Source organism: Rhinoraja longicauda, chromosome 1, assembly GCF_053455715.1.
Source record: "Rhinoraja longicauda isolate Sanriku21f chromosome 1, sRhiLon1.1, whole genome shotgun sequence".
NCBI classification, from domain to species: Eukaryota; Metazoa; Chordata; class Chondrichthyes; order Rajiformes; family Arhynchobatidae; genus Rhinoraja; species Rhinoraja longicauda.
The window spans coordinates 48,991,159-49,007,999 of NC_135953.1; the positions used below are offsets into that span (position 1 = coordinate 48,991,159).

At 45.1% G+C, this 16,841-nt stretch overlaps 1 protein-coding gene across 3 annotated transcripts in view; it reads right to left on the reverse strand.

The window, feature by feature from the left end:
• The window catches only part of plpp1a (phospholipid phosphatase 1a), a 106,124-nt gene that overhangs the window by 35,377 nt on the left and 53,906 nt on the right, over positions 1-16,841 (reverse strand). For all 3 annotated transcript variants that reach the window (XM_078396911.1, XM_078396921.1, XM_078396928.1), the window contains exon 3: positions 15,544-15,824. In XM_078396911.1, the coding sequence (XP_078253037.1) occupies positions 15,544-15,824 (281 nt within the window). The remainder of the gene's footprint in view (positions 1-15,543; positions 15,825-16,841) is intronic.

Sequence of the window (16,841 nt, forward strand, 5' to 3'; positions counted from 1 at the left end):
GGAACACAACCATCTTTAACGCAAGGATCTGCAGTCGCTGGGCTACAAAAAAAGACGGTGTGCTAGAGTAACTCAGTAGGTCAGGAGCAGCTCTGGAGAACATGGATTGGGGACATTTTGGGTTAGGACCCTTCTTCAGACTGATTGTGGTGGGGGGAGGGGGGGAGAAAACTGGAAGAGAAGTGGGGGTAGGACAAAGTCTGGCAAGTGACAGGTGGATACAGGTGAGCGATTTCTTTGATAGACAGATGGTTGGACAAAAGAGAAAAGGTGTGCGATAAACATAGAAGAAGCGAAAGTCAGAGTAAGGAATATCAGTGGATGGGAGGGAGAGAGGAGAAATGGACACGAGTCATAGAGTGATACAGTGTGGAAACAGGCCCTTCGGCCCAACTCGCCATCAATGTCTCAGCTACACCCGTCCCACTTGCCTGCGCTTGGTCCATATCCCTCCAAACCTGTCCTATCCATGTACCTGTCTAATTGTTTCTTAAACGATAGGATAGTCCCACCCTCAACTACCTCCTCTGGTAGCTTGTTCCACACACCTACCACCCTTTGTGTGAAGAAGTTACCCCTCGGATTCCTATGAAATATTTTCCCCTTCACCTTGAACCCATGTCCTCTGGGCCTCGATTTCCCTACTCTGGGCAAAAGACTGTGCATCTACCCAATCTATTCCTCTCATGATTTTGTACACCTCCGTAAGATCTCCCCTCATCCTCCTGCGCTCCGTGGAATAGAGACCCAGCCTACTCAACCTCTCCCTATAGCTCACACCCTCTAGTCCTGGCAACATCCTTGTCCAGGTGTCACACAGGGAAGAAAGGGGGGTCAATGGTGTGAAAAAGGGGGAGGGAAAGGAGGGTAGGTGCACTTTGGGTTAGTTACCTAAATATGGAGAATTCAATATTCATAGTGTTAGCAGTGTGTGCAATTTTAGTCTCCAAATTTGAGGAAGGACATTATTGCTATTGAGGGAGTGCAGCATAGGTTCACCAGGTTAATTCCCGGGATGGCGGGACTGACATATGATGAAAGAATGGGACGCCTGGGCTTGTATTCACTGGAATTTAGAAGGATGAGAGGAGATCTTATAGAAACATATAAAATTCTTAACAGATTGGACAGGCGAGATGCAGGAAAAATGTTCCCGATGTTGGGGGAGTCCAGAACCAGGGGTCTGGGTACCAGAATAAGGAGTAGGCCATTTAGGACTGAGATGAGGAAAGATTTCTTCAGCCAGAGAGTTGTGAATCTGCGGAATTTTCTGCCACAGAAGACAGTGGAGGCCAATTCACTGGATGTTTTCAAGAGTTATATTTAGCTCTTAGGGCTAAAGGAATCAAGGAATATGGGGAAAAAGCTGGAACGGGGTACTGATTTTAGATGATCCTATTGAATGGCGGTGCTGGCTCAAAGGGCCAAATTGCCTACTCCTGCACCTATTTTTCTATGTTTCTATGTTAGGATGCGTTACCCAAACAGCATACGAGATGCCATTCCTACAGTTTGAGTGCGGCCTCACTCTGGCATTGAAGGAAACCCAGGACAGAAAGGAGAGTATGAAAATTGGGAGGGGTGTTAAGATGGTTAGCCCCGAGACCATGTGGGTTTCCTCCCACACTCCAAAGATGTACAGGTATGTAGGTAAATCGGCTTGGTAAATGTAAAAATTATCTCAAGTGTGTGTAGGATAGTGTTAATACGCAGGGATCGCTGGACGGCGCGGACTCGGTGGGCCGAAAGGCCTGTTTCCGCGCTGTATTTCTAAACTAAACTAAACTGGAAGATCCAGCAGGCCTTGCCAGACAGAAAGTAAGTGTTCTACGAAACAGTCAGTCTCCTGATCTTGTCAATGTAAAGGAGGCCACTTTGGGAACATTGGATGTAGTAGATGAGTTGGAGGAGATGCATTTGAACCTCTGTCTCACTTGGAAGAACTGCAGGGTTCCTGGAAGATCGTGATGGAGGAGGTATCACGACAAAAAGGCTTTTGGCACATTGGCCTTCATCAGTCAGAGTATTGAGTATAGAAGGTCATGTTACACTTATATTGGTGAGGCTGCAAGCTGGAAAGGGTACAAAGAATATTTACTAGGATGTTGCCAGGACTTGAGGGTGTGAGCTATAGGGAGAGGTCGATAGGCTGAGACTCCATTCCTTGGAGCGCACACGGATGGGTGACCTTATAGAGGTGTACAAAATCATGAGTGGAATAAATCAAGTAGATGCAGAGTCTTTTGCCCAATGTAGGTGAATCGTGGATCGGAATACATTGGTTTAAGGCGAAGCGGAAAAGATTTAATAGGAATCTGTGGGGTAACGTTTTCACACAAAGGGTGGTGGGTGTATGCAAGGAGCTGCCAGGAGGGGTACTTGAGGCAGGGACTATTGCAACGTTTAAGAAACAATTAGACAGGTACATGGGTAGGACAGGTTTATAGGGATATGGACCAAATGCAGGCAGGTGGGACTAGTGTAGCCGGGACATGTTGGCCGGTGTAGGCAAGTTGGGTCGAAGGACCTGTTTCCATGCTGTATGACTCTATGACAGATGTTACATCTCCTGCGGTTGCTGGGGAATTAACCTGAGGAGGGAGTGGTTTGGGTGGGAACCAAGGAGTTACAAAGGGAGTGCACCTGACAGAGGGTGGAACGGAGTAGAGGTGGGAAGATGTGACTGGTGATGAGATCACGTTGAAGGTGGTGGAAATGTAGGAGAATGATGTTTGGATGTAGAGGTTGGTAGGGTGAAAGGTATGGACCTGGGGAACTCTATCCTTATTCCATCTGGGGGGAGGGGGAGGGAGAGTGGAACTATAGGACACAGAGGAGTCGCACATAAGTGATTCATCTATGGCAGCCTGTTGGGAGGGTACAATGTTTACTAAAGAAAGAGGACATCTTGAATGTCCTAGAATGGAAAGCCTCAAATTATTATGTGTAACAAGGAAATGGCAGAAAAGTTGAACAGGGACTTCGGATCTGTCTTCACTAAGGAAGCCGCAAACAATCTCCCAGATGTACTAGAGGACAGAGGATCTAGGGAGACAGAGGAACTGAAAACAAGTTGCATTAGGTGAGAAATAGTATTGGGTAGACTGATGGGACTGAAGGCTGATAAATCCCCAGGGCCTGATGGTCTGCATCCAGGGTACTCAAGGAGATGGCTCTGGAAATCATGGGCGCACTGGTGATCATTTTCCAAAGTTCAATAGTTCCTGTGGATTGGAGGGTAGCTAATGTAATCCCACTTTTCAAGAAAGGAGCGAGAGAGAGAAAACAGGGAATTACAGACCAGTTAGCCTGAGTTCGGTGGTGGGAAAATTTGCTGGAGTCAATTATTAAAAAGGTAATAACGGCGCATTTGAATAGCAGTAAAAGGATTGGTCCAAGTCAGCATGGATTTATGAAGGGGAAATCCTGCTTGACTAATCTTCTGGAATTTTTTGAGGATGTGACAAGTAAAATGGATGAAGGGGAGCCAGTGGATGAGTGTACCTAGACTTTCAGAAAGCCTTTGATAAGGTCCCACACGAGAGATTGGTGAGCAAAATTAGAGCACATGGTGTTAGGGGTAGGGTATTTTGGATAGAGAATTGGTTGGCAGACAGGAAGCAAAGAGTAGGAATAAAGAGGTCCTTTTCAGAATGGCAGGCAGTGGAGAGTGGAGTGCCGCAATCCTCAGAGCTGGGGCCGCAACTGTTTACCATATATATTAATGATTTGGATGACGGAATTAGAAGTAACACTCGCAAGTTTGTAGATGACACAAAGCTGGGTGGCAGTGTGAACTGTGAAGAGGATGCTAGGAGGTTGCAGGGTGACTTGGAAAGGTTGAGTGAGTGGGCAGATGCATGGCGGTTGCAGTATAATAATATAGATAAATGTGAGGTTATCCACTTTGACGGCAAAAACAAAGAGGCAGATTATTATTTCAATGCTGTCAGATTAGGTAAAAGGGAAGTGCAACGAGACCTGGGTGACCTTGTACACCAGTCACTGGAAGCGTGCAGGTACAGCAGGCAGTAAAGAAAGCTAATAGCATGTTGGCCTTCATAACGAGAGGATTTGAGTATAGGAGCAAAGAGGTCCTTCTGCAGTTGTATAGGGCCCTGGTGAGACCACATCTGGAGTATTGTGTGCAGTTCTGGTCTCCTAATTTGAGGAAGGATGTCCTTGCTATTGAGGCAATGCAGCGTAGGTTCACGAGGTTAATCCCTGGGATGGCGGGACTGTCATATGAGGAAAGATTGGAAAGACTGGGCTTATATTCACTGGAGTTTAGAAGGAAGAGAGTGAATCTTATAGCAACGTATAAAATTATAAAAGGACTGGACAAGCTAGATGCAGGAAAAATGTTCCCAATGTTGGGGGAGTCCAGAACCAGGGGCCACAGTCTAAGAATAAAGGGGAGGCCATTTAAAACTGAGGTGAGAAGAAACTTTTTCACCCAGAAACTTGTGAAGTTGTGGAATTCTCTGCCACAGAAGGCACTGGAGGCCAATTCACTGGATCAATTTAAAGGAGAGTTAGATAGAACTCTCGGGGCTAGTGGAATCAAGGGATATGGGGAGAGGGCAGACACAGGTTTCTGATTGTGGATGATCAGTCATGATCACAGTGAATGGCAATGCTGGCTCGAAGGGCCTAATGGCCTCCTCCTGCACTTATTTTCCATGTTTCTATGTTTCTATCTTTGGAGTAGATGCGGCTGAGACATTGCAAATGAGAGTTGAGAGTACGGGAAACACAGCCAAGGCAGGGTTAAAGCCACAAAAATGAAATGCCTACATCTCACTGCAATAATTAAGAGGCTAACTAACTTCAATATTCCTTGAAATATGACTGACCACCTCTGTTTATGGCTGTTGTTGGTATTAAAATGCAAAGTGGAGAATCTGGGTCAAGTTTGTGATTTTCTTTTAATTTAAAATTGTTGAAATTTTAACTGCCCAGCTGATCCTAGTTTTCTAGTTTTGGGGTTTAAATTAACTCCATGTATGATGAAAATTGAATCCTTTCCTGCTTACAGGTACTGTATTAATCCAGCACAACAATTATTGAGAATGAAATTTGATGCAAAAATTGGGCCATTGCAAATGCAATGGATCGGAACACCCGACCACAGGCAGTGTAGGAAAATAACTGCAGATGCTGGTACAAATCGAAGGTATTTATTCACAAAATGCTGGAGTAAATCAGCAGGTCAGGCAGCATCTCAGGAGAGAAGGAATGGGTGACGTTTCGGGTCGAGACCCTTCTTCAGACTGATGTCAGGGGGGGCGGGACAAAGGAAGGATATAGGTGGAGACAGGAAGATAGAGGGAGAACTGGGAAGAGGGAGGGGAAGAGAGGGACAGAGGAACTATCTAAAGTTGGAGAAGTCAATGTTCATACCGCTGGGCTGCAAGCTGCCCAATCGAAATATGAGGTGCTGTTCCTCCAATTTCCGGTGGGCCTCACTATGGCACTGGAGAAGGCCCATGATAGTAAGGTTAGACTGGGAGTGGGAGGGGGAGTTGAAGTGCTCAGCCACCGGGAGATCAGGTTGGTTAAGGTGGACTGAGCGAAGGTGTTGAGCGAAATGATCGCCGAGCCTGCTTTTGGTTTCGTCGATGTAAAGAAGTTGACATCTGGAGCAGCGGATACAATAGGTGAGGTTGGAGGAGGTGCAGGTGAACCTCTGTCTCACCTGGAAAGACTGTTTGGGTCCTTGGATGGAGTTGAGGGGGGAGGTAAAGGGACAGGTGTTGCAACTCCTGCGGTTGCAGGGGAAAGTGCCCGGGGATGGGGTGGTTTGGGTAGGAAGGGACGAGTGGACCAGGGAGTTACGGAGGGAACGGTCTCTGCAGAACGCAGAAAGGGGAGGGGATGGGAAGATGTGGCCAGTAGTGGGGTCCCATTGGAGGTGACGGAAATGTTGGAGGATGATTTGTTGGATACGCTGGCTGATGGGGTGGAAGGTGAGAACGAGGGGGATTCTGTCCTTGTTACGAATGGGGGGAGGGGGAGCAAGAGCAGAGCTGTGGGATATAGAAGAGGCCCTAGTGAGAGCCTCATCTATAATGGACGAGGGGAAGCCCCGTTTCCTGAAGAATGAGGACATCTCTGATGCCCTGGTGTGAAACACCTCATCCCGGGCGCAGATACAGCTTAGACGGAGGAATTGGGAGTAGGGGATAGACTTTTTGCAGGAGACAGGGTGGGAAGAAGTGTAGTCCAGATAGCTGTGCGAGGCAGTGGGTTTATAGTAGATGTCAGTCACTAGTCTATCTCCTGTGATGGAGATGGTGAGGTCCAGAAATGGTAGGGGGATGTCAGAGATAGTACAAGTATATTTAAGAGCAGGATGGAAATTGGTAGTGAAGTGTATGAAGTCAGTGAGTTCTGCATGGGTACAAGAGGTAGCACCAATGCAGTCGTCGATGTAGCGGAGGTAGAGTTTGGGGATGGGGCCAGTGTACGTCCGGAACAGGGATTGTTCGACGTACCCGACAAAGAGGCAGACATAGCTAGGGCCCATGTGGAGGAACTTTTCCAAACCCCTCTGGTTTGGAGGAAGTGGGAGGAGTCAAAGGAGAAGTTGTTAAGGGTAAGAACCAGCTCTGCTAGGCGGAGGAGAGTGTTAGTAGATGGGGATTGGCTGGTTCTACGGTCGAGGAAGAAACGGCGGGCTTCAAGACCATCCTTGTGGGGGATGGGAGTGTGGAGTGACTGGACATCCATGGTAAAGATGAGGGGTGGGGGCCTGGAAACCAGAAGTTATCGAGGAGACGGAGAGCATGTAAGGTGTCTTGGACGTAGGTGGGGAGGGATTTGACCAGGGGGGATAAGATGGAGTCAAGGTAGGTGGAAATAAGTTTGGTGGGACATGAACAGGCAGAAGCAATGGGTCTGCCGGGACAGTTCTGTTTATGGATTTTAGGTAGGAGGTAAAATCGGGCCGTGCGGGGCTGGGGAACGATAAGGTTGGAGGCATTAGAGGGCAGAGCGCCGGAAATGGTGAGATCAGTGATGGTGTTGATGATTAAGGTCTGGTGCTCATCGGTGGAGTCATGGTCCAAGGCTTCAAAAAGTTGGGAGCCTCGATCTCCTCGTGGCACCACGGGAGAAGAAATGAGGAAGAGATAAGACTTTGCCTTCCATCACAGTGAGGGTGTGCCTAGAGCAATCACTGTGATGACTGTTTGTGTAAAAAATTGTATCTGTGTGTCCTGTGCTTTTTGTTGTCTACTGCCGGACCCTGACGTGAGAGGACGCTGGCGTTGTTTATTCGCCGCTTCTCCGTTAGGATAGTTTGTCTGTTTGTTTTTATGTTATGATTGTTTATGTAAAGCGCTTTGAGCTTCTGGAAAGGCGCTATATAAAATAAATGCTTATTATTATTATTATTATTATAAGTAGGAGGAGGTGTCTGAGAGTTGTCGTCTGGCCTCGGTCCGGTAGAGGTCAGCACGCCAGCCTACCACAGCACCTCCCTTGTCAGCGGGTTTGATGATTAAGTCAGGGTTGTTGCAGAGTGAGTGGAGGGCTGCACGTTCAGGAGGGGAGAGGTTAGAGTGAGTCAGGGGAGTGGAGAATTTGAGGCGGTTAATGGCACGCCGGCAGTTAACGACTATTGACTATTGAGTTGGAGATAAAAAGTTCTAGTGAGGGTAGATGGCCAACCGGGGGGTTCCAAGAGGAGGGGGTCCGCTGGAGACGTCCACAGGCAGGATGCTGCTGATCCCTTTCCTAAAATAATTCCCAGAAATGGGTGCATTCCAAGGGTCTTCATGGATTTCATCAGCAATTATTACCCTATTAGGTCTCTGACAAAGGCATCAAGGGCATGAACTGTGTATTCTGGCCCACTCTCACAACATCTGACTGGAACACACACCCTTGCCTTTATTACCCCAAGACTTGATGATTCCCTGCACATTTCTGGCTGGCTACTCTTTTATCTAACTGGAGGTCATCCCAAATGCGCACAACCGCAATCATCAACAATTCGAATCCGAATGCTTGAGAACCTACGATTAAATAACAAAATAGATATTAAATCCACATTTTCAATTCCCTCTGTGGCTTCGCTCCTTCCAAATTCTAATCACCCAGTTGAAAAATCCTCCAAAATATCACTAGTGCTCTGGACACCCACTTGATCAAACCTAAACTTAATTTCCCAACCAGTGGTGGCATACCTAGGTACACGTGACAATAAACTAAACATGTCTTCTGTATCCAAGGCCCTATGCTCTGAAATTGCCTCCCTACGTTTTGTTCCTTTATGATAACCTTAGAATCCCATCCTTTATCAAGTTTCCAATTGCCTACTTTAGTTTAAAGACAAAGCATGGAAACAGACCCTTCGGCCCACCAAGTCCATGCCGACAATCGATCAACCGTTCAAACTAGTTCTCATCCACTCCCTACACACTGGGTCAATTTATGGAGGTTCATTAACCTACAAACCCGCATGTCTTTGGGATGTGGGATGAAGCCGGAGTACCCAAAGGTAATCCACATGGTCACAGGGAGAACATACAAACTCCACAAGGTCAGAATAGATCTCGGGTTTCTGGCGCTGTGAGGCAGCAGCACAACCAACTGTACCACAGTGCCGCCCATATCGCCCCTCATTTCATCCTGGAATTTAGCATCAAAATCTTTTTTAAATTATCAAGGATTGCTTCAAAATTAATCCTTGTAATCGTAAGTTATTCCCTTCAATAGTCTTCTGAAGAAATGCGCACCCTGGCAGTAGTGAGCAATGCACAGATTGCAAAAAATGGCGCTTACTTGTTTGAGAGGGGGATGGGTGGAGTTAGAGTCACACTAAACATGCATAAGTATCAGAAATAGCAATCCCAGTCAACACCAGTGACAGGAACCAGAGGATTCATCATCCCAGGCAGCCTTCCCTGTTCATATAAAAACCTCCAACGTCTCTCTTCCTTTCTTTAAAGTGGGAGTTGAACTACTTCTGCCACAGCAGAAGATTTAATAATCAGAATTTTTGGCGTCAGTGCAAGTAAGAACATTTCTTCCAGAATGCGACAGAAATCCTGTACCAAAACACACTGGCGTCAAAATAATTTTTATTTTACATTGTCAAGAGCAGGGTCGTGTATTCCTCTGAGAGAAGCAAATTGAAATACATACTTCTGTTCCACTATCTCTTAATTACATTTTATTAAATGTTACTTGAGGCCCTGGGTGCAAAAAGAGTGAAAGTTGCAACCAAGATTGTGTTTCCTAATATAAATTACACGTGGCACTGGCAACGATGTGGAGGAGAAAAGAAAATTGAAAAACCCAAAGAAAATAAATTAAGTTATTGAAATGCTAACAGCAATGTTCCACTTTGTCTACCGGTCACTACTTACACTAAACCACTGTCTATCTGCAGCAAAAGATTCTGCAGTCATATCATATACATTGCCCAGACTATCTGGAAAGACATTTAAATTCTAAACTATATTCTTGTATTTGGCAACGATTGATGAGAGTTTGACTCTGCTCAGTGTTTGACTTCAGAACATAAGCATGCAACTCACATCAACTCATCAAAGGACACGGATGATTTGGCAAGTCTTTGAAAAAAAACGCAGATCTCTGGCTGGATAATACAACGGCACAGCCAGACATTGTGTTGTAACTGACTTCAGCAGTCTGTTGTGGGTATTCCATTAAGTAGGAGATGGGGACTAAGGGATTAAGGTACCATTAGTCATCTGTTATTTAAACATAGAGCCCCATAAATCAAGTAACACAATTGTCGAAGGCTTTTAACATGAAGGATTCTATCAGAAGCAATGGTCTAACTTAAACAGAAAGTGCTGGAGGAACTCAGCGGATCAGGCAGCATCATTGAGGGAATGGACAGCCAACATTTCGGGTCGGGATCCTTCTTCAGACTGATGGCCAAGGGGGGAGAAAGTGGGAAAAGAAAGAAAGGGGGGCAGGGCAAAGCCTAGCGAGTGATAGGTGGATACAGATCAAACATAGAAACATAGAAAATAGGTGCAGGAGGAGGCCATTCGGCCCTTCGAGCCAGCACCGCCGTTCATTGTGATCATGGCTGATTGTCCCCAATCAATAACACGTGCCTGCCTTCTCCCTATATCCCTTGATTCCACTAGCCCCTAGAGCTCTATCCAACTCTCTCTTAAATCCATCCAGTGATTTGGCCTCCACTGCCTTCTGTGGCAGAGAATTTCACAAATTCACAACTCTCTGGGTGAAAAAGTTTTTTCACACTTCAGTTTTAAATGGCCTCCCCTTTATTCTAAAACTGTGGCCCCTGGTTCTGGACTCGCCCAACATTGGGAACATTTTTCCTGCATCTAGCTTGTCCAGTCCTTTTATAATTTTATATGTTTCTATAAGATCCCCTCTCATCCTTCTAAACTCCAGTGAATACAAGCCCAGTCTTTTCAATCTTTCCTCATTTGTCAGTCCCGCCATTCCAGGGATCAATCTCGTGAACCTACGCTGCACTGCCTCAATTACAAGGATGACCTTCCTCAAATTAGGAGACCAAAACTGCACATAATACTCCAGATGTGGTTTTACCAGGGCCCTATACAACTGCAGAAGAACCTCTTTACTCCTATACTGAAATCCTCTCGTTATGAAGGCCAACATTCCATTAGCTTTCTTCACTGCCTGCTGTACCTGCACGCCAACTTTCATTGACTGGTGTACAAGGACACCCAGGTCTCACTGCACCTCCCCCTTACCTAACCTAACTCCATTGAGCTAATAATCTGCCTCCTTGTTTTTGCCGCCAAAGTGGATAACCTCACATTTATCTATATTATACTGCATCTGCCACGCATCTGCCCACTCACTCAACCTGTCCAGCTCACCCTGCAACCTCCTAACATCCTCTTCACAGTTTACACTGCCACCCAGCTTTGTGTCATCCGCAAACTTGCTAGTGTTGCTTCTAATTCCCTCTTCCAAATCATTAATATATATGGTAAACAGTTACGGCCCCAACACCGAGCCTTGCGGCACTCCACTCGCCACTGCCTGCCATTCTGAAAAGGACCCGTTTACTCCTACTCTTTGCTTCCTGTCTGCCAACCAATTTTCTATCCATGTCAACACACTACCCCCAATACCATGTGCTCTAATTTTAGTCACCAATCTCCCATGCCGGACCTTATCAAAGGCTTTCTGAAAGTCTAGATACACTACATCCACTGGCTCCCCTTCATCCATTTTACTTGTCACATCCTCAAAACATTTGCAGAAGATTAGTCAAGCATGATTTCCCTTTCATAAATCCATGCTGACTTGGACTTATCCTTTTACTGCTATCCAAATGCACCTTTATTACCTCCTTAATAATTGACTCCAGCATCTTTCCCACCACCGAACTCAGGCTAACTGGGAGATCCAGCAGGCCCTGGCGGATTCAGCTTATGTGTTCAGTGAAAACCTGAGGAACAGCACCTCAAATTCTGCTTCAGTAGCTTACGACCAAATAATATGAACATTGGATTCTCCAACTTCAAGCACTACTCCCCCCCCTCCTTTTCTCCGTACTCTGTGCACACACATTTCTTCTGCCATCTTCATCCCACAACCACCCTGCTCCTTTCCCCCCTCCTCCATATAGTCATCTCCATCCCCATGTCAAATACTTCCCTTCATCCCCCCCTTTCCCCTCCCCTGTCCACTTCCACTCTTATCCCTCCCTGTAACTTCACATTTCACACTTCTTCTTTTCTTTTGCTTGATACCCTTTGGTCTCCTTTTCACCTCTAACCTCTGTCACATTCTCCACCCAACTGCCCCTCACCTGCATTCCCCTATCACAAAACATAGCAATCGAATGAATAATTAATTTGTGAAAATTATGACTGACAGGGTGGAACATTTGAATAGCTTAATTATTTTATTCAGTTTTTTTTCTTTTATTTTCTCCACAACAGTGTTTGTCAATGCCATGGTGTAACCGAGTTCTGGCCAATTAATTGAAAGCTCTGTGGCTTCTCCCGTTGAGATGATGCCTGTGGAAGAGCTGAATCGCTGAAGTGAAGATGAGGTTGCATGTACAGAAAATAGACTGGAAGCACTTTGTTACCACACAACAGATACAATGGCACCACCAAATGCCTCTGCTACCTCAGAAGACGACGGAAATTCGACATATTCCCATTGACTCACCAATTTCAACAGATGCGTCATAGAAAGCATCCTATGGGGATACATCACAGCTTGGTTTAAGTGAGTGCTTTACCCAAGGCTACAAGAAACTGCAGAAAACTGTGATTGCAATTCCTCTCAATCATGCAATCCAGCCACCACATACTACCCCTCCCTTGCCTCCCCAATCAACTCGACACGTCTCGCTGGCTCAGGTAAGCAGCCAATATTATCCAGGACTGCTGACCCCCTGCTCATTCTCTCTTCTCCCCTCTCCCGTTTTGCAGAAGGCTCGAAAAGCACACATCAAATTCAGGAACAGCTTCTCCCTGCTCTTCAACTGACCTCTCGTAAGCTAAGGATTCACTCTCGATCTTCCAATCTATCTTGTTGTGGCTCATGCACTTTTTCTTTTCTGTGTTTTAATTATTAGACAAAATTCTGCTCTCTGCTTGTTTTTCTCTTTTGCACTCCCATTTGTACATGTTGCAGTATGATCATGCCTGGATAGTATGCAAAATAAAGTTATTTACTGTACTTTGGTGCACATGACATTAATAAATCTTTACCAATAATAAACCAATACTCTTTGAATACCATTCTCAACTTGCTTAACATAACTGGGCACTAGCACTTTCATGAAATTCAACACCAGTGCTATTCTCTGTAACAATCCAACTTAAATAACTTAGTGTTGATGTTATGAATTTGATCTTTGGGAATCAGATGGTGAATTCTCCATAATATATTGTGTGTCTAATACAGAGCTCCAACTAAGTCAAACAAGTCTTCTTTTGAGATATGACTTAAGATGTTTAAAAAAAAAAACATCTTGTGCTTATCCTTTTTTGTGCAAAATTATATAAGTTTGGCAAGATTTATCCCAATGGAAGAGGATTAACATCAATTCAATGTGTGCAAACATCTCATTGTTAATACTAGGACTGAGGCCAACAAGCTTTTCTACCCATGAGTTTAATGCAAGTATTATAGATAATATTAACTAAGCAGAAGAAATCAGTTGCGGTGACAGTGGGAATAGACATTTCAGACTCTAATGCAATCAAATCACAAAGAAATCTAATTGGCTTTCTACTCTGCTGCAGACAGCAATGTGGGAAACATTGAGTAATTTAGATGGGAGACAATCTCACTGCTCTTTTGCATTGTGCTGGTGACTTCACTCCGGCTCAATGAATTCCAATTCCACCAGTACTAATAAACTATCTTTGTAGACAGCAGGCGATGCAATGCCATCAAATCCCTAATCCCCAGGATGCAAAAACAGCTGTTGCTGGATTATGACATTCATAAAGAGCATTGTGCAAGGCTATATTTTACATTATTTTGATTACGAATCTTGAATCCTTTTCTCTTGAAAACAGGGTACAGCCACGTTCACTGGGCAACTGTTGGCACTTCAACTATGTGGTCATTCCTCATCCCCACTACTGAAGGCATTTTCAATGCCTGCACGCACACATTCACAGCAAGATTTGTGGAAAGGAATAGGAAATGGCAGCCCATACAATTTTCTCCATCTTTATCTAAAGGTACTGAGGTTAGTATTCATTAAAGGTTATATTCCTATGTCACTCAGCCCTTGATCTCCCAATTTCCCTCAAACCCAAACCTCTCACCCAACACCACTGATATGATGATCACTCCCTTTTGTCTAAAGTCTAAATCCTCATCTGTTTCCCTCACACCAATCCTGATCTCTCCTCAATAAATTCTGCCTCACTCCAAATCTTAGACCAAAATCTTTCACACACTAATCTGGCGATTTACCTCACTCACAACACTCAATTCCCAAGCCGATCTCTCCAAGATCTTTTAATTTGCCCCAATCCTCAATGCCATTTCCACAATCTCAAACCCCTGCACTTGCCAATACCAGGTTCTTCTCCAAGTGACCAGATCCCATCTCCAGCTCCACAATCCAGAGCCCCTGTCACAGTATTTGCTGAGCCAACCTTTTTAACCGGACCTTGATGTCCCACCAACAGGCTAGTTGCCCCAAATTTGTTCGGCACAGGCATTGTGGGCCGAAGGGTATGTTACTGCGTTCAATGTTCTTACCAAGATGCTGTTGCCTTGATACCATACAAATAAGCTCACTATCTCCTTCCTGTACTCCGTCTCATTATTGTACCCACTATGGTACTGTCATCAGCATACTTGTAAAAAGAATTGGAGCAGAATTTGGCCACACAGTTATGAATGTATATGGACTACAGCATGGGACTGAGGACACGGTCTTGTGGGGCACTGATGTTGGGAACTATTGTGGAGTACTTTGTCACCTATCCTAACTGATTATAGTTTACTGGTCAGGAAGTCGAGGATTCAATTGCAGAGGGGGGGGTGTTGAGTCTTAGGTCCAGGAGCTTGCTTGGAACTACGGTGTTGAAGGTGGAGCTGTAGTTCATAAATAGAAGACTGACGTAGTTCTGTTTGTTATCGGTGTCTGTTGTGGCGGTACGCGAATCGTGGTGTCGTTCTCGGGGCTGGAGTTGATGTGCATCTTGACCAAGTTCTCGAAGCATTTCATGACGGAGGATGTCAGACTAGTCTATAACGCACATTACTATGTGTTGCTTTGGCAATGAGGTGATAGTGGTCTTTTTAAAACTGGTGGAAAAGTACAGATTAGAGTAGGGAGTTAATTAACTACTATAAATGTGCTCTGGTGTAGGTGGGTGGCAGGAGAATGGGTCGGGGGTTGAGGGGTATGTGGAACATGTGAAGGAAAAGAGGTTACTGGAAACATGTGGGAGAAAATAAAATTAGACTGATGAAAATGCTCTGAGAACTAGCTGAATGGTTGCCAAAGTATGAGAAACATTAATGCACAAAGAAATGGATCACAGCCCAGAGATGATCGTGAATGTGAAAGGAAAAATTGTGGGATGGAAGAACCATTCAATCACCACAAAGACTTCCAAAAATGTGTAATTTTCCTCACCACAAAACCATTGCACCCCCTCACATCCATGGCTCAGAGCAACTCTTAGAGCCAACCACAATGAGGGAATTGTAGACTATTTGCTTTCTCTATGATGTTTTCTTCCGCACCCTCGACGTCGGCTGTGGGAAGAGCCCCCCCGGGGAACGAGGGCTGAGGGCCAAGCGTGGAGAGGGATGATGTTTTGCAGGACGACCAAAATGGAGGATACGGCTGCAACGAGCTTTGTGGGCTGCTGCAGGTGGGACTGTAAAGTGGCGCGTCTTGTATATGGACCCAGTGGGCTGCTCTGTGCATACTGCACTAACTGGGGCAATTGTGCTTATGTATGGGAATAGTCTTGCTGACCTGTACGCAAAAAAATTATTTCACTGTACCTGGTACACGTGACAATAAAGAAACAATTATAGTTAACTCAGACCTACCGTGCTTCATTGGTCATTCGTTGGTTACCCAGGCAGGTGAATTCATTTATGTACCCTGCACTACAGTTGATTTTCGTCCAGTCGGGGTGGCAAACATCGATGAAGTGAGGCCGAAGACGCCCAATTGAATATTTGGCAATGTCAGTCAGAGACTGACTTGCAGCAGCCCCAAATAAAAATGTCCCAATTGCCTTATACACAGTGGCTACATAGGAGTTTCTAATAAAGGAATTTGAGTGCAAAAGGTTCCAACGAACTGAAGCTAACTCCCCGAAGATTATCTGCAACAGAAACAAGGTTAGGCATCATTTCTGCAGGAAGAACAAGTCATGATATTCCCAAAGCATGCACCATGCAATCCACTAGTAATTCAGTACAGAGAGTTGCAAGAAAAAAAAGAAAGCAGCATCAGAAAATCTATTTTATAAGCCAATTTATTTAGGTTTTTGCGAATTGTATCTTTTGAATTTGGCAGCTATTGTAGTGAAAATCAGACAAGTTTTATGAGTGGTGCTCATTTGTACAGCTTTCCCTCCTGATTAGTCACGATTCTGTAATTTATACTTGCAGCATTGAAATTATTTGAAAGCACGACATCAGTATTAAGCACAATAGTCCACATGATCTTAGATTAATGCAACAACCCATGATCATTTTGTTTCCCACAGTATAATACTTGTAAAGCGACAGAGTTGGTCATCAAATGACTTTTAGTATGTTTGTTAGTTATTTTTGTCTTCATCGTTGGATCAATGCTACACATTTCTACTGGCAGGATGAAGCTCCACAGTCACAAGATCAGCACACAGGGTAGCAGATGGTGGCAACAGCAGGCCTGCTCCTGGCCAGAAGGTCAAAAAGCAGATGAAAGTTCTCACATGGAATATCGGGTTGTTTTAGTGAGCTCTGCACTCAGCTTTGTCTGGGAGGAAGAGGTTGGAGGTCACAGATTGCCACAGACAGATGAGGGCCCTCGTGAAATGGACAAGTTGGTGTCTAATGACAATCCCTACCTGAGCATTTTTTCAAAAGGCGAGTGACTCTTCTGACTCGAGATGCCATCTCAGCTGGTGTTATCAGGCACCAAGTGCAGAAAAAGTGGCAAGTACTGTTGTAGGCCAGGAAAACGTGGAGCACTTTCCTTTGGCTAATATAGATGCCTTGGGTCTCCCCTACCTTCCTGCCACTTACTAAGGTCATATCCTCTAGTTAACCAGCATCCTCACCCACCACCTGGGTGGGGTCACTGCTACCAAGTTCAAGCAGGACTTAGGAACTAGGCCTTGGCTATTTTAATA